This window comes from Astyanax mexicanus, chromosome 8 (assembly GCF_023375975.1).
Source record: "Astyanax mexicanus isolate ESR-SI-001 chromosome 8, AstMex3_surface, whole genome shotgun sequence".
Lineage (NCBI taxonomy): Eukaryota > Metazoa > Chordata > Actinopteri > Characiformes > Acestrorhamphidae > Astyanax > Astyanax mexicanus.
In genome coordinates, this window is record NC_064415.1 from 25,666,544 (window position 1) to 25,688,446 (window position 21,903).

The window sequence follows — 21,903 nt, forward strand, 5'->3', positions numbered from 1 at the left end:
TCTAGTTAAGTGCTCCCCAGTGTGCACTACAGCCAGGTTTATGTCCTGAAACCAAATCAAGGGAAAACCAAATGTCTCTTCCTTTTAAAAATAGGTTGCGGGATTAATGTGTGAAGACTCTGACATTCTGTACTCTCAGGATGTGTTATGCACTCTATAATTCAGCCCATAAATCTTTAGGCTTTTACCTTTTTTCTGTAATTTTGCTTTTGTACATCAGCCCAATGGATTTAAAATATATCAACCAAGATAATTGTTTCTATAAACAGCTACAGAATGCTAAACCAACATTTGGAATTCACCCCAGATATTTTTTTTCTCTAATTTGTCATGAAATTGTAATTGAAAGGCTACCCTTAGATATCATGCTGCTTATCAGTTGATTCTCTAATTACTTCTGAGCTTGCAAAAAAAAAGAGAGAAAATAATCTATGGACCTGCCTTGGTATGTAAATAAATCTGCTCTGTTTTTTAATAATCTGATTTAACCTGGACTGCTTTGTAAATAATGCGCAGTCATTTAGGACACATAATTTCCGTATTGTAAGTGTCATGCCAAAAACATATATCTCATATCTTGTGCCATTTGTTCTTGTTCTTCACACTTGGATTTAATGACTTGGTATTTAATTTTTTTAATTGACATCCAATTAAATTTCCTTCATTTATAAGCAATGTTTTATCTTGTACTTTTGCTCTGTAAATTATTTATTGACTGTTATTGGCACCATCTACTGCCCTTTTTCACCAAAGTTTTAATACCCTTTGTTTGACAATCTATTCTTCTTGTGTGTATTTATCGTATTGTGTTGTTTTAAGCTACTAAATGCCGAAAATTCCTTTGGCATCAATTACTTTACTATCTACCTACCTAATTTAAAATGCTTTTTCCCTTTTAATGTAAAGTTCCTATTTTGCAGATATGAGTATTTTACCCCAAAGTTGTGGGATAGGTGACCGTGATTTTTGCCATGTTTGATGAAAAACTAAAGATTGTTGCACTGACCTGAAGGATATGCATGTGGGGCCTTTCACACTGAATAATTGCTTGTCCAGCCGGATGCTGTCAGTCACAATCGTTAACACCCACTGCACTGTCCACTGTGTGCAGTAATGCCCTATAGAATGTATGTCCAGCACACACACACATTAATCTGTGGACTGTGAAAATTAAAAGCCTGGACAGCTTCAGATATTAAGTGTTTCCATCCTTTAGGCACCCACTATTAGACCTCACTTGAAATCACATAATTTACGTTATCTTGTCATGAGCATGCAGTTCAAGCTTCCTTGTGAGAAACATATAAAGGACTTATACAGGCTCATTAGTGCACTGTGCAACAGTGTGAAATCCAAAAGTAGGCAACAATAAATTGTAAGATTCCTTTAAGATGTGTTCTTCGGATTTTCAGATTTTTTTTATCATACTAAAATTTCTTTTGTTTTGTCAGATTTCTATACCTGCAATTTAAAGCTTTACAAAAGGTTATTAACCTGAATGTGTGGCACAAGTTAAGTTCTTTAATTAGAGTAAGGAATTAGACTTGAGTCATTAGTTCATTTATTAAATGGCCAATCAGTTAACAATTGTTTATGAATCCAAATGCATTTCTTTTTCTTTCAAAATGGTGGTGTGTGGTACCCTGCAAGAATCCAGCACCTAATCCAGGAATTTTCCTGCTTTGCTCCCAATGCTTCTGGGTAGACTCTGCACCCACTGTGATCCTGATCAGGAACAAGATGATGAAAGGACATTGGAGCTGATGAATGTCAGTTTTTCAGGGTGCTTCCATGTCTATGTTACCTTTTGCACAAATTCATTTGATTAGAGTTGATATGGGTGGATGGAAGTGGTCATTTCATAATGCCATCACTCTAAAACTCTTCATTTTGATACCTTGATTTTAATGCCGTAAGTAAAAAAGACACAAAGGCTCATGACTCCGTTTAAGTCAGTCTGTTTAATGAGGTTTTGTTGGAGGACTTCAGATACAGTGCCCTGAGAGGGCAGAAACATACCATGCAGAGGAGTCGCACAGTGCTGTCACCACACAATTTTGGCACAGTGAGCAATATCTGGACCGAAAAGAATAACATGAATAGTGATGGCACAAACAAATGGACAACCCATCAAAATACCTGCCAATTTTGAGGGGGAATAGAATCATACATATTTCTCTGAGGATAAATGTTCCCTTAGGTCTACAAGACCACACATTTTTTGGCAGGAGGCCTACACTGGATACCAATTAGTGGTGGTGAAAAAGGAGGCTGCATTAATCACAACAGTTGTGTAGGTCATTTCTAATATTAAGTCACTGACAGAAATACTACCAATAAAAACACCCTCTATTGCTTTGTCCAGATATGTGTAATCAGTGACAATTCCCAACAACATCATCCTCAATGTAATCTTCACCATTATCTTCATTTCCAATCACTCTTTTCTCATTAATTAAACACTGACACATTCGATTATCAAACATATTCCATTGCATGTAATGTCCTCTTATTGCTAACATCAATCTCAGGGCCATTAATACTGTTTTAATTTAATATACTTCATATAAATCTGTTATTTATTTTAATATACATCAGCACTGGCATATTGTTACAAGGGATAACAGTCATTTTTTTTAGTACAGAATACAGAGGGGAGGAGGAGCTCTAGGGCATGCACAGGAGTTTTCATTGGACGGAGGAGATAAGGACGCCCTCTCCTTGAGCAAAGGGGGCAAGAGCAGCTGTCATTCAATCAAACTCACAGAGAAACGCGCGCACAGCCACACTGTAGACACATGCAGTTACTTCACTTATCTCTTCTACTCAAATATTTCTACCTAAATAATTTAAGACAGTACTTTTCTGCTATTCCTTTTTTCATGTGTGATTACATTGTTTAAAAGTAAAAGTACACTAATCCAAGCATATCGAGGTTTCATGTCTGATGACAGCCAACCGCAATGCTCCTGGGAGGAACCGCTGTCCAATCACAGCACAGCATGACCTTCCACACATCCCTTCCACAGTGTTAACCAAAGTATAGTATACATAAATAAATAATTTGTGGGTAAATCAGTGGTGTGACTTATAGAGATAAATGCAAACAACCACACACTTTATAATGTATAAACAGAATAAACAGACAGACAGAAAAGAAAGCTTATATAATGGAGAAAAAAAATAGATACATTCAAATGATCACAAAAATCATAATAATATATGTTTAAAAGCTGTCCTGAAATACAGTAATAAATACAGTACACAATAATTAAAACACGTATCCTGATTTCAGCAAACTAAAACAATGTACACAATGTAGAGATTTAGGCTGTCTCAATTCGTATACTACCAGCGGTGGTGTACTAATTTGATGGTAGTACACTTTTAAAAATAAAGATGCTAAACTGGGTTTGCTGAGCGATTCTCATAGAAGACCCTTTTTTTAGTTACTTAATTTTCTCTCCATTTTTAGCTAAGCCAATACACATACCCTCTTTATAGAATGCTCCCAACACTAGGAGAGTGAGGACAAGGGCATGCCTCCTCTGATTCAAGTCAGCCATGCAAGTAAGCTAACAGGAAAGCGGCGGCTCCCCAGCACTGATATGTTGGCCAAAAGATGCCTGTGCTGGCCAGCATCACAATGGGATCAGAGAGAGTCCCATAAAACCTATTTATACAAAAATATTCAAGTAAACTTAAAATGTAAACCTTTTAAAAGAAGGAACATTTGGAACATTTTACCAAAATGGTTCTTGTAAGAGCCATAAAAAGGATTCTTCTATCCCACTGCTCAAATAATTCTTGGTAGCATCTTTACTTTTAAGAGTGCATGTGGTTTGAAAGAGCTCTAGATCTGTTAAATGATGTAAGCATGCAACAAAAATACAACAAAAAAAACAGACATGCTGAAATGTAATAAATACAGAACAAACTCTTTTAAATGAAAGTGCCAAAAAATGATTATCTGCAGCGTCGCCAGGAAATGCCACATTTATATTTCAGAAGGACCTTTCATTGGTTAATCATTTAACTTTAAGGTCCTTTGGGAAAGCAATAGTGGTTTATTTCTATGGTATTGATTTTACGGCAACATGTTTTGGCACCTTTCATTTTGGTTCTTTTAAGAGTGCAGTGGTGGCTCCTGTGAATTTGTCTTCCCTTCTCTGAACACTTCCTCCAGAACACTCTCTCTGTTTTCCTTCATCATCCACCCACTGCATCAAGTGACTGATGGTGGGGCTGGAGTTAAGATGGCTGACACAGCAGGCTGTCATTTCAAACAAGCACTAACTAAATTACGCTCCTTCCATTACCGTAATGAAAATTCTTTCCCACTGAGGGAGGGGGGGTATTGACTCTTTGGCACACAGACATCACACAGTATTCACGCAGCTCTTTTCTTTTTAGGACGTACACACACACACACAGAGACACACACACACACACTCAGTCATACATGCATACGCGCGCACACAAAATGCCCGGGCGAGTATAATGAACGTAGAGGTGACATTCACGAGTGGTGTGCTACATATAGACAATACATGTAGGTGAATACTGACCCTTTAGGTGCCAAATAGGGGTGTATGTAAGCTCCTGCAAACACACACACTCCCAACAGTCACTTGTGGAACCTAGCACACGCTCACAAACACACAGAACTAGTGGAGGATCATGCTGTGAGCACCAATGTTCATGCAATGTGTACAGCAATCAAGATGAAGACATGTCTACATACTGGCGAAAGTACATTGAAATCACAAGTCACACACGCACTCACTCGCACAGTTGCACACCACAACAAACACTCTCTGGTGCAGTATATAGCCAACACATACACACACACACACACACACACACACACAGACACAGACCACAGACTGAAATGGCTCATGATTCCTATATGTGATATCAAAGAGTTGAGTTGGACCCACAGCAGACAGCAGGTGACTGCACGTAATGATAGAGTATTGAAGCATATAGCAAGACCGAACGACGGTGGGGAAGATAGACACAGAAGAAACGCACTGATAAACACGCCAATGGTCAAGCAGCCATCATAAGTTAAGCAGCCGACTAGAACAGATCAAAGGAAATCCTTAAGTAAAAAAGGGAAATGTGGGATCCTGAGGACCAGAGTGAATGAGGGTTTCCAAGCATCAGTTGTACTGATGCACACGCATACAAACTCTCTCTCTCATACACACACACACACACTCGCTAGTTATCAGAGGTAATATCGCACCTTCAGCATTTTCTCTCCTTCTTCCTTTATGATGACCACAACACTCTATAATCTCTTACCGCAATAATCTCTTTTTTTCAACTCTTAATAACTCTTTACAACAAATAAAAGGTGATACAATATTAAATGACACACATAGCCTTGGTTTTACAGGTGAAGGACAAGACACTTCACAGTGCATTTAGCTGTAATATTCACGAATCCAATCTTAGGCACCGTTCAAAGAATCATCTACTGTAACCCAGGGAACTCTAGAGACTATGGAGTAATATGGTCATCGCTCTTCCTCTCGTTTTCATTCCCTTGCATTCTTTCTCTCTCTCTTACACTTTCTGTACGTCTGTTTAGAGGTCTGTACAGCGCTCTTGCTTGCTGTAGTGATCGAACTGGCTCTTCCAGTGCATCATGTAGGAGCTCCAGCGATGGAACTCAGCCTTCCACTGCTGCTCAGCATCGTCAATGTTATCTGGGTAAAAAAAAGGGAGACAAACAGCACGTATTTAATTTATTCTTTTTTATATAAAAACCTCAATAAGAAAAAAATACAAATATATTTTCTAAGTAAGCTAAGTGAGTGATGCACCAATGATTTTAAAATGCTATTTAGTAGCTACTACTCTACTCTAAATGAATAGATATTTTTTTATTATTATGATTCTAAATAAGGAAATATTTATCTAGCTAAATTTCTTAAAAGTCATAAAAGGAACCGCCAAGTTAATCTAAAAGAACAAAAAAGAAGAAGAACTGCGAACAAGAGGATCTGTGCAGATGGATTTCAGATGTAAACACAAGCCCAAGTCATCCATTAAACAAATTACTCAACAGCAACAGCTTGCTCAAGCTCCACCCATTCATCAGAGCAAAGACCATCTCTGGGGGATTCACAGTTTACGAGTTTGGGTCATTGCAGGCAGACAGCTTCAACCCTTTGGAAAACAGGGCACTAGCTGCTTTATGTTCTGCTTCACATCCAGTATAATTACGCCAGTTGGCACAAGGACTTTGTTTAGTTTTGAGATACACATCCAATGACAAGGCATTTCCTCACAGAGTCAAATGACTTATTTACTTTACAGTTAGTACTGTATGTTCCCCAAGGATCTTAAGCAGTTTACTACTCTGTCCATAATTACCTCACACATTTAATACTACAACTACACATTTAAATTGAAATTTAATAATACATAAATTAAGTTAGTTCAGCATAGCAAGAGGAGGCAACTAGTAAAAGACAAAGATCCCAGCTCAGGTTTTTGCATGATCCCATCCTGTTAATTTACAGTAACTAGGCCTTCTTTGATTATACAGCATTACGCATTAATAATACATCTCTGAAATTTGACGCCATGTTCTTTTCAGAACATTCAGCATATCCTCAGTTATCGGTTTTGCTCTCAAATTACCATCCTTGCCCAGTATACCTTCATCTGTGGCCCTTAACATGAGTATTAACATGATATGATGCAGAGATTTTGTCCCAGTTTAATAATGCAGGACACTGAGGATAAGATTATAAATAGTTCTCAAATAGTTAAAGTATAATAGAAAAATTAATGATATATATATATATATATATATATATATATAAATGAGCAGTTTCAGTAACATTAATAAATTGTTGTTACCAGTAATGTTGAGTAATCTAGGCAGAAATCGGTTCCAAAGGGCACAGAACTGCGTTTTCAGGCCTTTGATAATCTTTATTGGCTCTGTGTTCAGGGACACATGCTTCTGTTCGTTAGCTGTGAAGAGAGGCCACCGTTTCCGGGTGTCAATAGAGCCATCAGTGTTAATATTGGGGTTCCTGCAAAGGAAAACAGAAGGGAAAAAAACACACTTCATTTCGTGTATACACCCACATTTAGCGACTGATTTTTCTTAACCATACACCTTAGTCCATGTTTATACTGCCAAATTCAGTTTTGTTTACCTATTTTAATTGTGTTCAGGTTGATTTTTGATAATCTGGACAACCAGACACCACAATAAATCTTATTTACGGATTACATTTGGATTTTATCATGTCTTCTTGGGGTCCAAGAAGAGCGACAAAAGTTAAGTTACTTACACCAACCTCTTAACCACATTCACTCATGCACATACATTTGTGATGTTCGGGAATGCAATTCTCACTTGATCACTTGCAAACAACAATGTGGACTGTCATCTCATCAGATCTGATTTAATCAACACATCTGATTTGCCTACAGTGAGAACACAGCCCCCGTCTCTCTCTTACCCAGTCCGTGCAAAGTTAGCCCAGTATTTCATCATGCGTTTGCTGAGTTTCTCCTCTTCTACTGTGTAGCCGAGCTTCTTCTCCAAAGGCAGACCAAATACAAACTCAATCTCATAGCCATGGATCACACCCATCCACTCAGGCCAGGCCAGATTAGAAGCTCGATGATCAAACAGGTAGAGATATATCGAACCTGAGAACCGAAATTGTTTTGTTTGGTTAGAATCAGGTTTTTGTGAAATGCAGGGGTCAAATCTGTAGATGTATTGCCTATCTTCTAAAAAAAATCTAATAGTGTGAAAGGAGAATTTACAATAAGACAAGCTCAAACTATTCTGTCCTTCATCATCTCACCTGAATTGCCACTGTTACCAGCTGAGTTGCCATAGCCTAGATTTCCTTGGTTCATTGCTCCTGCGTGGGCGTTTTGTGCGCCGTGCTGGGCATAGGCTTTTGCAAATTGCTGCAGAGGGCAGATCACATTGTGGTCTCCCACAATGTCATCCATGGCCTCACGGTTCTTCAGGGGGTTGTCTTCATCCATCCAGTCTGTGTACTGAAGGACAACTGCCTCCAATCCAATCTCGTTTGCGTGAGGAACACTCATCTTCACGCCTTCCAGGAAGTCCTCCCTTGAGATCAGGCTTTCATTGTCCTTGCTGAAACCTGGTGCACCATAAATCAAGAAATAGGACCCTTCATTCTGGTTCACACCCAAAAGGATTTGAGTATCTTTAAAGTTGCCTGCATTAAGCATGGCTTCGGGACTATCAGGGAGGACCACGCCATCCACAACGGGCACAAAGGAAAAGCGGAACAGGCTGCTGTACGGAAGTACCTGCCACTCATGCTCAATGAGCTCCAATGGATCCCTGTTCCTTAGGCAGGCGATCAGCTCGGTGTCATTTCCGTCAGGGCAGCCTACCAGCGTGGCCAGCTTGGTGGCTCTCCTACGAGCCTCGTCAAAGGTAACTGTGGCCCATGGGCAATTTGGCACACCACTTTGCAAGATGGCACGGGTAAATTTTGGACGACTCTCTGGCGACAAAAGATGCATACCAACCGAGGCTCCGCCTGCACTTTCCCCAAAAATAGTCACTTGTCTGGGGTTGCCTCCAAAGAACTGAATGTTGTCTTGAACCCACTGGAGTGCCAATCTTTGGTCCAGCAGACCCACATTCCCTGGAGCATCAGAGGAGCCGTTAAAGGTGAGGAATCCAAAAGCACCCACCCTATAGTTCATTGAGACCACCACCACCTTCTCAGAATGAGCTAGATAGCGACCGTCATAGACGTCCAGGGAGGAGGAGCCACTGTAGAAGCCTCCGCCATATATCCAGACCATAACGGTGAGGTTATGTGGCCGAGGGGAAGAAGGAACCCAGACATTTAGGTAAAGGCAGTCCTCACTCATATTTCTGTTGGGATTCCACATTTCAGTGCCAGGAAAGCCGGGATATGAAGTGTCCACAAACTGGTAGCAAGCATTGGGGTATTCTTTGGCTTCAAACACATCATTCCAGGGCTTTTTGGGCTCTGCTGGCTTAAAACGCCTTCTTCCCACTGGAGGTTCGGCAAATGGGATACCCAGGAAGGCAATCACATGGCCTCGTTCAGGAACAGGCAAGCGCTTACCATGGACACGGCCTAATCTGGTTGTTACTGTAAGCTCAGCGTCACTCTGGGCAGCACAACAGTCGACAAAGAACACAATGAGAATAATGGGGAGAAGGAAGACATTTGAAAGCTCCATGTTGTCTTCGTCTTAGGGATTGGATTATGATGCTCGGAGGTTTTTGCAGGCTCAGCTCAGAATCTGTAGAAGAAAAGAGATCACTGATTTAAAATACAGAAATATGAAAGTCATACTTGGTATTTAAGACATGCCGTAGGCAAATTAACTGGTAAATGCACACATTCTGTCTATTTATATTTGATAAGGATGGACCTCACTAAGTGGTGCTATGCTGGTGTACACTAATTGGTGGTTAAATTAAATTAACAATTTACCTACTGCTATCCTATGACTTTGGCCAGTGTAAATAATGCTACTGCTACAGTGTAAAATCAACTGATTATTAACACGTTTCCATCACTTGCAACATCTGTTTTCAAGCACATGTTGCAGAATGGTTTAGTGTTAATTTAACACTGTGAGTGTCAAACGTTAGCACTCACAGTGTTTATTTAACACTAAAACAGTTGAAGCCAGGGATGGAAACATGACCAACATGCATTCCTAAGTAAAAAACTAAAAACCAAGAACCTAAAAAACCTTATATTTGCTTTATTGAAGCCACCGACCTCGAGGTACTCAGTTGTCAACATGGACATAAGTTAAAATTGTACCAGATGTACCGGAAAATAGTGAAAACCAAGGTAATATTTTGAAAGTGGTCTGAATGTAGGACTGGGAGATATGGGTAAAGTATTGTATCACGATTTTCACGATATTCAATATTCATAATATTCATCATCACATTTTTACATGGTGACAAAATGCATTAGTAGTGGAAAATTCATTTCCATTTAAAATGTGCTGCCGTTCATCCATATAACAGGACATCTATGAAATCCAAGATAACTCAAGATGAGATCACAATATGATAAAATACTGCCATATTGCTCAACTTCCAAAGCCCAACCATTATACTTGGTCACAAAAAGGGAGTTTTAAAAAGAAAACACAAAACTATTGGTAAAAAAAAAACTCATAGCATATCATAAGATATATTTTAACAAATGCTTAAAAAAAGATGTAAAATATAAGACCGAATCCATTTTAAAAGTTCCACATTTACAAAGCCTCTTACTAAGACTTCTAAAAGATGATAAGGAGTGGAAAGTCCTGACCGGTATAATGGCGACAACCCACACTACAGTGCTTGTGTATGCTGAATAATGTTGGGCCGTTCTGAGTCTTAACACCCACACACACCTGTGAGCTTGTTGTTTTCGTTTTACGTGTTGTGTGGTTGCCATGCTGACCAGATTAGTTCTGGAGGCATGGTTTGGAAGATGGTGCATGACTTCGACTGCAGCTGTGTGGGAAGGGGGCTATTTCTGTTCCTTAACCCCCTTTGCCTGTGAGGGGTTCTGAGATAGTATGCGCTACTATAAACTTCATAGGATTATCCGTGAAACATTACAGGCTTAGTTTCTTCCACCAAAAACATACCAGTAGATGAAGCTGAGGAAAATCTGCAAAGTTTGAAGTCTAGTAACTTATGATAAACACTCAATATGATAAAACCTCTGTGTTATACATCATGTACATAAACCAATAAAGAGAGCAGGCGTAATGGTAAGATATATATGAGGATATTCATAAGCCTGCACACTGTTTAGGGGGGGAACATTAGTGTCACAGTAATAACATTTTTACTACCTATTCTATTTTTTCCTACCTGCTCCTCTTCAAAGGAGGCCTGGTGTTGCAAAGAACCGCCCCCAGGCTAGATCACTAAGCAGACGAAAGAGTGAATAAAATCACTATTAGGTTTGCTATTCTTTTTTTTTTTTGTTATTTTGAACACATCACTCTGTGTAGTATGCATCTGACCATGTGTTTTCCTCTGTCTCTAACTTCTTTTTTGCACAGCAGGATAATAAATAGATAAGCCAGCAGTGTATTTATCTGTATAATAAAATACACTAATGTATTATTAACTTACTTTTAAAATATAAAAATATTCATACTAAGGATTAATCCTGTAAGAGCAGAGAGTCGGATTAACAGTTGGTGTAGTTTTGTGCAAGGCAGACTCAGGTTCATTAAGTAGCATATGTATCTTAAAATAGCAGTTTCAAAATCACTGTGTAATAGTGTCTTTCTTGTTGCTAGTCTGATCTGCACTACACCACTAACTGCACTATATAACTTTGGTGAAGCAGCTCATGAAAACTATGTAGCATTGCTTAATCCTTTCTAAAATAGTTTCTGTTTTATTACAGTAGGTGTTGAATTTAACTAAACTGAATTTGACTCAACTGATTGTGCCACTGGACTTTATACATTGGTTAAGGTATGTTCCACTAAGGGTAACTGTGTCCTTCAATAGTCTTTTCAGTTCTCATCTGTATATCACTTCACACATGTGGAAGTATTTCTAAAGATTAATAAATCATTTCAGCATGCTATATGGTTTTGATGAATGGCATAATGTAACTTTAATACAATATACACTTTGTTGTTGGAGTATAATTCTAAATAATGTTATAAAAATTCTCTGCTAAGTTAAATTACTTGATTCTTTTACATTCATTTTCCAGTTCTCACCTTTGCTTTTCTCACATATTGCTGTATTAAGACTACTAGGGCAACACTCACAACACTACACAGGCACACCCTCACATCTCACATGATTTAGATGTAAGTTGCTCTAGATGAGAGGGTCAGCCAGCTGCCATAAATGTAAAATGAGTGAGACAGTAATATACTGTAAGAGTGGGACACAGCCAAAGCGCCTGTCTCTGGAAATGTAACACGAGGAAAACCACACAAAATCTTACACCCCCACCCCACCCTTCAACGCACAGTAACACCACACACTAACACACACTCCAGTCCCCTACATTAACCTCACAGATTCACCAGATTTAGTCGTTTTGCTTTGCAGGCTTTGCAGAAGGTTAATCAACCCTTAACTCTTAAAATAATCTAACACACTTTCTGAAGATCCACTTCCTGGGCTGGTTTGAAATTGAATCTACAGTAAACCACAGGGATTGTGGTGGTGCCCCAGGGACTGGGATGCAGGGTGTCCATCAGTGTGTCTCAATGGAGTTATTAATATCCGAAAGAACAGCTGCGTGCCGGAAACAGGGCTAAGGGAGGGTACGAGCGTGGGGGATAGACATGGGGGTGAGGCTGCTCGGCCTCAAATTAGATCCTGGAATCCGCGTATGAAGTTCACAGGGGGATTCACTTTCAGCTTGGGATTACATGTCGTCATGCGCACTGTCATATCCTTATCCACACCTTTCTCTCTCAAACCCCCTCCCAACTCTGCCTCTCACTGCACATCGTGAAGACCCTACACTGTAGACTGGACTGTTTTCCTTACTCTCAATGTTCCTTATACCTTCCCTGTGTTGCGTCATGTAAAACTGTTTTTGTTTTTATCATATCTGGTATTTTTTTAGTAATGGAATGTATGGACCAACGGAAATGCTCCAATATGACTTTTTGTTAACTTGCATGGCAATCAGACTCTAGTCCATAGCCTGTATTGAGCCAATTGTATCCATATTTACGCTACTTTGTTACACTTATAATTAGTGGGAAGCAAAAGTAACAACAAACTTTATACATTACTTAAAGCAACAGTCAGTAAACAAGCAAATGACAATTACTTCCTTATTAAGAATGAAGGTCATTTTCTTATGAGGCACCCATTATTCATTTTTTGGACTATTGCCCTTCTTATCTTAATTATGACACTGTAACCCAGTCTAGGGCTGCCCGATATATGAAATCAATAATTCATATTCAATAAAATAAAAAAAGAAATCAATAATTTACCATGTTATGTTATTAATAATGCCCCTGTACCTCTAAGATTGGAGTAAAAAAGAGGCAGAAATACTCAAATACTTGTATTTGTACAAGCAAGTTCTTGCATGACATAAATAATTTATTTATCCTACATGACATTGCACATCTTGCAGTATCAATATTATACATGCACACATTGCAATGAAGGGCTATAATTGTATACTGAATATTATAAATTGTGCATCACTAACCCAGAATAATATTTTTTGTTGATATATCGATGTATGGCAACATTATGCTTTGCAATAATGTATCGATCAATAAAAAAATTTGCAGGCAAAAATATGTATCAGGCAGAAGTTCACTTTGTGTTGTGTTTAAACCCAACAACTATATTGCTATTTTAATTTTATAAAACATTAACTTTTCCCCTTAACCCTTGTCGTTTTATTGATTTAAACATTTTTAGCACTAATTATTGGAAAACAGCATTTGTTTGGTAAGCTTATTGACCCCTGATCTACATACACAGGTGAATCCAATTATATCCAATTTTCCTCTTTGCATCTTCTCTGAAGAGTGGCAACATGGGAGCCTCAAAACATCTCTCAAATGACCTAAAAAAAAACAAAGATTGTCATTATAGTTTAAGGGAAGGATACAAAAAGCTATCTCAGAGATTTCAGCTGTCTGTTATTTGAGGTTATCGAAGACCACAGGCACAGTTCTATTTTCTAGTTCTAGTGGCAGGCCAAGAAAAATCTCAGATAAGCAAAGGAGAAGGATGGTGAAAACAGTCGTAGTCAAACCAAAGACCAGCTATAAAGACCTAAAACATTATCTTGCTGCAGATGGCGTCACTGTGCATCATTCAGCTATTCAGCGCACTTTGCACAAGGAGAGGCTCTATGGGAGAGTAATGCAGTAGAAGACTTTTCTGTGCACACGCCACAAACAGAGTTGCTTGAGGTATGCTAAAGCACATTTGAACAAGCCAGCTTCATTTTGGAATAAGGTGCTGTGGACTGATGAAACTAAAAATGAGTTATTTGGAGAGCGGTATGCATGGCGGGAAAAGAACACAACATTCCAAGTCAATCACAATTGCTACCCACAGTAAAATCTGGTGGTGGTTTATCATGCTGTGGGGCTGTATGGTCAGTGCAGGTACTGGGAATCTTGTTAAAGTTGAGGGTCACATGGATTTTAGTAAATATCAGCAGATTCTTGAGAACAATGTTCAAGAATCAGCAACAAAGTGGAAGTTGTGCTGGGGCTGGATACTTTAACAAGACAACGGCCCTAAACACTGCTCAAAATCTACTAAGGGATTTATGCAGAGGAACAAGTACAATGTTCTGGAATGAACATCTCAGTCCCCAGACCTGAATAGTTTTGAAAATCTATGGTGTGATTTTAAGCGGACTGTTAATGCTCAAAAACCTTCAAACCTGACTGCACTTAAGATGTTGTGTAAAGAAGAATGATCCAAAATACCTTCAAGAAGCCAGATTCTCATTGAAAGCTATAGAAAGCGTTTAGAGGCTGATATTTCTGCAAAAGTAGGATCTACTAAATATTGATGCAATTTTTCTGTTGGGGTGCCCAAATTTATGCACCTGCCTAATTTTGTTTAAAGAATTATTGCACACTTTCTGTAAATCCTATAAACTTATTTCCACGTCTCAAAAATCACTGTGTCATCTGAAATTGCTGATCTGAACAACCGTTGATTTATAAAGAAAAACCCTAAAGTCATTTTTGTGAAATTCATTTCTTCACCACTGTTGGTTTCGATGTTCAGCAGGGTGATTTACAGTGTGCAGTAGAGTGCAGTTGCCATGGCAATTAAGAGCCCACACTGACCGCTGCATCCTCTTCCTATCTGCATACACTGTCAGTGTTATCTGTGCCTACACTCTCTCATAGTCCTGATACTCTCCTACTCTTACTGTTTCGCTCCTCCGTGCCTCTTTCAGGATGTTTCTTCCTTTTTAATCTCTTTGAACATCTTAGAATTTCTGGGTAACTGTGTTTATAATGTGTTTTGATGTCATTAAGACAAAATAAGGATATAGAAGTGTTAAGCCTTGATTGTTTGATTGTATTTGATTGTTGGAAAACTGTAGAATGTGCTCCTATACATACTCTGGTCTATTTATTTTGAATGATGGTGTTTTATGTAAGATGTTTTGTTGGTTGGTCTTTCCTAACCAAAAAAAACACAGTGCTGAACCTGATTTCAGTGAAGTGTAATAGGTCCTAAGTACTTACAGCATGTGCAGGATGAGCTTTACCAGGCCACCATTTGATCGTAGCACCCCCCCCTCCTTCTTCCCGCCACCACCAGCCCCCAACAATGGACTATGACTGACAAGTACAGACAGCCACAGAAATCGCTCCAGTTTTCCATCTCAGCAGCACTAAACAGGCCTGCGCTCAAAACGGCCGGACTGTCACGAAGCTAACTGTACAGTGGAGAGCTATTATTATCATAATAACAACTGCGATATTTTAAGTGTTGGGCCTTTGCTCTGACTGACTGAATAGAATATAGAACAGAATGTTAGCAGTAATTGTTGTTGTCTGGAGCAGTTGGATGCCTATAATTAACTTCAGTAAGTGGAAAATGACTTTTAATAAGAAATTTCTACCAACTATTTTCCATAGTCAAATTGTATCGAAATAAATAAAGCCATTCACAGTAAAAAAAGTGCCTTTCTGAAAAACCTTGTCCAGTCAAAAAGTATGCAACACACAAGACAGTAACTAAATGTCCGAAGCACTTAATAACTTTAAAAAACATTCTAGGTAGGTGCTTAAAAATACCATGTCTGTTGCCTGATGTCATGCCAGAAATATTGCATTTACGAGATGAGTGCACACAAACCCTACCACACATTTATATTTATGAGTGGGGGAAACTCAGAAGCCCTGACTTTCCGAGTTGGGACCATGTCAATATCAAAACATGTGTAAACTGCATATAAAAAAGAAATAATAATTTAAAAAATATAGCTCATCAAATTCACAACCTTTTACTACTTTTACCTGAAGCTGGGTGGTAAAATAATATATCATGATATTTAAAAAACATTTCCACAAATTTTGTTTGATATTCTGTCAGAAAGACAAAGACAGGGCTTAAGCAGCATGAATTAAGCTGTAATTCCTCCAAAAACTTTGAGACATTCCAGAAGACTGACAATGTGAATTAGTAAAAAAATCTTGTTAAAGAAAGAATTAGGGCATCATATGGGTGTAATTGTATCCAAAGAAAATGTGTTTGGAAATTTGCTAATTTTCCAATAAGTAGTCACAATATTGCTAAATTATTATGAGTTTATGATGCCGTTGTTATAAGTTTTCAAATATTGTATCAACATTATAAAACCCCAACAAATGATAATGTTGCAATGACATATTGTTTGGTGCAACGTTTAAATGCTCTTTCTTTTCAAATATGTGATGTGTTCTTTTTATCAGAAACAGATGAAGGAAGATGATTTAAATGTCAGTTACCTAATGGCGTTGGGACAACATTGAAGCAATGTCATAATTTTTTGTGCTCACAACACTGTTACAATGTTGAATTGCTCAAATGACCAAGAGGAAATGTTACCTGGTGATGAGGTGTGGGAAAAAAACATGAATAGTGTAACCTTTGGACAACAATGTAGAAAGGTTGTCAGAAAGTACATAATGTTGTGAGAATGTTACGGTTTTGCCGGGACCGCTGTGAATAAATTATATCTAACAAATAATTTGTCTTTTGAGACATTGTAGCTCTGTTGTAAGAACCCAGCAAACACAATTATTTTGTGACAACCTATTGTTTTGGCGCTCACAAGGGCCAGGTTATTTGATCAGGAGACAATGTTACCTAATGATAGGGTTGTGACATTGCTGATAAGACACAAAGAGTGTAACATTTGCACAGGCTTACACTAAGTACTGTAGATTGTAACAATGTTATGTTTTTGCTGGGACCACTGTGAAGAAATCTGAGGCAGCACTTTTTCCACAATAAACCATTACTTTTTTGAGACACTGTAGTAATGATGTAAATACCCAGCTAACACAGTTATGTTGTGACAACCTGTTGTTTTGGTGCCCACAACACTGTCACAATGTTGAAATGCTCTGTGTTTTATGGCCTAGAGGCAATGTTACCTAACGTTACCACAGAGGAGTAGAAACAGTGTGAACAACTCTAGGGCAGAAAGTTCTTTTACAATGAAGCATTTTACACTGAACCCCTCTGACTGACTGTTTACATCTTAACCACTTAAACATGCCTACATTTAAAAGTAATGAACTAGCTAATAGGGCTGTCCCTAACGATTATTTTTTAAACGATTATTCTAACGATTATTTTTTTCGATTAGTCGACTAATCTATTCATTGAGAAACATATTTAAATAATTATTTTACGTTTTAAAGCAAACGATAAATTACTATATTTATATATAATAACAACAACAACAACAACACAAGCCTACTAAACCAAACCCCACACTTATAATCACTTACATGTACAGCACGTTGTTTAGATCTATAACGCTAAAAATGGATAAGCTCCCATACACCACAACCGTGTGTTGCACTGTTTTCTGTGACCGCTAGATTTTGTGACCACTGGCAAGTAGTTCTCAGCAGACCGGTGCACTGGCCGATTCGAAACGTGTTCGTTTCTAATGTTTACCCCGACTGGCCAAAACGGTTCAGTTTAGGGCTGAGGGTAAGGTGTAGGTATAGAAAGCTTCCGTTTTGCCAATGAACGCTCATAACCGTGAGCACTGGTCACAAAATTCCGACGGTGACAGAAAACGGTGTGACACCGCAGCGCCGACGGCGCTAGCTAAAATAACTTAAGGCAGCTAGCTTAGCTAAACACCTGAACTTATGAATAATGCTACTGTTTCTGGAAACTGCGAAATGCCATGCACAAATATAAACCAAAAATGTATAATTTCTGCCTGTGGCAGGTTTAAAACCTTTGGTAGACAGCCTTAAGTCTTTTTAAGGACACCCGCGGAGACCCTGATGTAAACGGTAACTTACTGTGTGACCCTGTTGACATAGTGCTCCTGGATGTTTGCGCTTCAAGTGCTCCTTTTGCACGTATGGCAGAGGACCACATTGTTGCCCTTTTGCGTGAAATGCTCCCAAACTTTAGATGCCCGCTGGCGTTTTTTTTGTAGCTGGAGATTGCTCTCCGGAGTCCAAGCTCTCTAGAGCTTAGATTCTCTGCCCGAACCCGACATGACCCGGGCTCCAGAAAATAGTCCGAGATGTAGGCGTCTGTTTTTTTAATTATATTTTTATTTAAAAAAAAATAACGAAAACTGAAAGTGAAACTAAACTAATTTATTTATAAGCGCTGTTTTCACTACCGCAGTTCTACAGCGGGGGTGTTGTGCCGATTCTGTCCGCGAAGCGGGAGTCAGATTCAGCAGAGAGTCGGATTCGGCACAAACGCGGCGGCACCTCGCGGTCCGCGGTGTCAGTTGTAAGCGCTCGCGCTAGCCGCAAAATACGGCAGAAAACACTGAGGGAGCTGCAGAATTATGAATGGGACTAGAATATGAGCACGAGGAGATCAAAGAGAACCTTCACCTGTGAGTAGAACAAGCAAATCTCTCTCTCTCTCTCTCTCTCTCTCTCTCTCTCTCGCACGTGAACTCCTCCGCGTTTGACTTGCAGAACTGTGTTTAGCTGTTCTTAAAAATCATTTTAATTAAATAATAGTTCTATGCTTCTATGTTACCGTGTTAATTAACATAATTCTGATCATATTTCGCTCATTAAAACAGCCCGAAAACAGCCAGTTGGAATTTTTGGGCCCGATCTAACCTCTAATGCTCTCCACAGGCGCCGCCATGTTTACGACGCGCCGACGCACGTCATGCAAATCGATGTATTTTTGTAATCGATGACGTCGATTATGTCGATGCGTCGCCCCAGCCCTACTAGCTAATGTTAACTGAATTGCATAATGTGCAAGTTGGTTATTGAGGGAGGTGGTGAGGAAGGTGGTGGTGGGAATTAAGGGATGTCGTGTATTTCTTTCCTTTAAGTTTGTGGCTGGACACTTTTCTGGATATGCAGAGGGAAGAATGCTCACTAATACTGGTTGTTGCTTATATTAAATTCAAAGCTCTTACAACTGCCTACAAGGTGATGACAGACAACGCGCTCTACTAAATGCACTCACGTCTGAAGGCTACATTACCTCCCAGACGCTGTGCTTCTTCAGCAAACGTCACCTATTTTTGCCAAACATTCACACAAAGCAATCCAGACTGTTCTCCTACCAAGTTCCACAATAGTGGAACAAACTACCTTCCACTACCAGAACAGGAGCATCCTTTGCTATCTTTAAGAAAGTCCAGAAGACAGAGCTCTTCAAAGAGCACCTACTCTCCTAACACCTCTAAGAAACTAACTACTTCTAACATCTTTTTCTGCTTTCCCTACTTTCCTCCTCTATCCCACTATTTTTCTTTGGCCTCCTTTACACCCTGCCTAAAAAGGTTTTTGACTTGACTTTCTGCCCTCTTTTGCTTAAGGTATATCATTATTGGTAAATTGCTTTGGATATGAGAGTCCGCTAAATGCAATGTAATGTAAAATTCTTGTTTTTGAATATTTAGTTTGTAGTATGGATTATATAGAGTAAAAAAGTTTTTTATATAATTTTATTTCTAATTTTTATTCCATTTTCTCCTAATTTACACGGCCAATTACCCAACCCACACGTTAGGACTTACCCTATCACTAGCGATGGCCCAACACCAGGATGGTAAAGACTAGTACATGCCACCGACACATATAAAGTCAGCCACCGCCTCTTTTCAAACTGCTGCTGATAACGCTTTGTAGAGTAGCCAGCGCGCTCAGAGGGAAGCGCAGCGAATCGGTTTAGATACGTCAGCTCACAGACGTGATGAGAGGAGAGAGCGTCATCTACCCACCCAGAGGGAGCAAGGCCAACTGTGCTCTTTAGGGCTTTGTAGCTGATGGCAAGCTACATGAACAGGATTCGAATCGGCGATCTCCTGATAAGAGTGGCAGCGCTTTAGTTAGAGTGTGAAATTAGATGCATACTCAGAACCAGTAGTTTCTGGTTCTGAGTAAGGGAAGGGAGGAGCTAATCAGGTCTAGAACAATTATTGCAGTATTAGTAACTTATACAAAAATAAAAATCTATGATATAATATAGGATATACTATTCTCCTTAAGGAAAAAAATGGAAGGACATAAATAAATGTATCAAATAAAATACATTAAAAAATAACACTGCTAGAGAACATCCTGTTTCTACAAAACGGGTTAGTACATTAATATTTAGTGTATTAACCTGCCAAATCCGCGTCATTAAAAATAGTATCTACCCTATAAATATCTGTATCTTATAGTGTTAATGTTTAGTACGCAGTGTTTGGGACGCAGCCGGAGTGTTGAGTGGGGTCGTTACGGGACTGCCTAGCCTAGCTAATTAGCTCAGGCAGCTTGTGCGGGTTTTAATTAAGCGGTTGAGGACCAAATGGGTCGGAGAGGATGTGAGACAGACAGGTGCTGGAGGTAAACAACACTTCATTTTAGGGTGGCCGTGGCCGCGAGTGCGCGTGCGTCGCCCCCACTGTCTGTCTATTTATTTTTTTTCTCCATTCCTCCTGCACATCCACCTCCAGCCGTCCGTCCATCCATCCATCCCGCCGCGCCACATAATGAAATCAGCCAGAGCGCGCGCATCCATCACCCACCAGACCGGGGGGCTTTTATTTTTAGAGGCGCTGCTTTTCCTCTAAGAGTAGCAGCAGCAGCAGCAGCAGCGCACAGGTTGGCTGAAGGGCTGAACGGCGGCGCGCGCAGGGCTGCTCATCACGCCACGACCCACACTGAGAGATTTAATTATGCAACACAGCAAACAGCACTACCCGGACTGCAGAAAGTCCCAGCGCACGGTATTATTATTTACAGTTGCGATTAATTAAAACAACAATGATGATAATAATAATAACTTAAATGTAATAATAATAATGATTATAATAATTATACAAAATATAATAATTATTATTATGATTATAAATATTAAGGAATAATGTCCACTTTATCTAATTTAACGTTTCTTCAATTAAAAAACAAAAAACACCAGCATTTTCAAAATGGAGCTCCATCGCGGTGAACACAAACACACGGCTGGGAAATTCAGGCAGATGTGCTCCAACAAACACCAACAAACACATGCGACAGACAGTCTCTCTGTATATGTGTGTGTGTGTGTGTGTGTCTGTACGTGTGAGCACGCGCCTCACACTAACACACACACAACACTTCTCTTTTCACGCTGTTTACTTTTTTCACTGGATTGGAAAAACGCGCTCCTCCCCACAGTAAAGTAGTACAGAAAGAGAATCTGTAAATCTGGGAGTGAAATCACTGACCGTACCTGGCGACTCCCGCGGACGAGCCGGCTCAGACTGGCGGCTCCTCAGCTCTCCTTTCCCGGGCTCTGCCCTCCTCCTCTCCGCGTCCTTCAGTGAGGGGAGCCGGAGCTGCGGCCGTGCGGAGCGGGGCGGCCTGTGTGGCGGAGCGGGGGGGGACTGAAGCGCTGTCTGCGCTGCTGTCAGATCCGAGCGCTTGATCTCGCCCCTCGCGGATACGGGCTAGGAGTAGTACTGCTCCGCTGTGTCGATAGGGGGAGACTGCAGCTAATAAATAGCGCACAGTGTGGAGGAAAAAAAGGAAAACCGAGTAAATATCGCGAGATCAACCACCACCACCGAGACTGAGAGGAGCGTGTGCGCGAGCCCCACCAAACACTATACTAAACACTGCTGTAGGCTTACACATGATACACTAGCTAATGGGATTTTGTCATATATTCTTTACCTCTGTTCAGTTAAG

The 21,903-nt window shown here is 39.7% G+C and overlaps 1 protein-coding gene across 2 annotated transcripts; it reads right to left on the reverse strand.

Annotated features, from left to right (window-relative positions):
* Positions 1–1,942: 1,942 nt before the first annotated feature.
* Positions 1,943–21,695, reverse strand: ache (acetylcholinesterase). 2 transcript variants are annotated; one of them, XM_022678357.2, is made up of 5 exons: positions 21,446–21,695; positions 7,848–9,309; positions 7,494–7,686; positions 6,880–7,058; positions 1,943–5,717 (listed from the first exon to the last, which is right to left on the reverse strand). In XM_022678357.2, the coding sequence occupies exons 2-5, from the start codon at positions 9,244–9,246 to the stop codon at positions 5,596–5,598; spliced, it is 1,893 nt and encodes a 630-aa protein (XP_022534078.2). In that variant the 5' UTR covers positions 9,247–9,309; positions 21,446–21,695; the 3' UTR covers positions 1,943–5,595. The 2 variants fall into 2 exon arrangements, with proteins under 2 accessions (XP_022534078.2, XP_022534079.2); XM_022678358.2 differs by having other exon boundaries at positions 21,441–21,695.
* Positions 21,696–21,903: the final 208 nt, after the last annotated feature.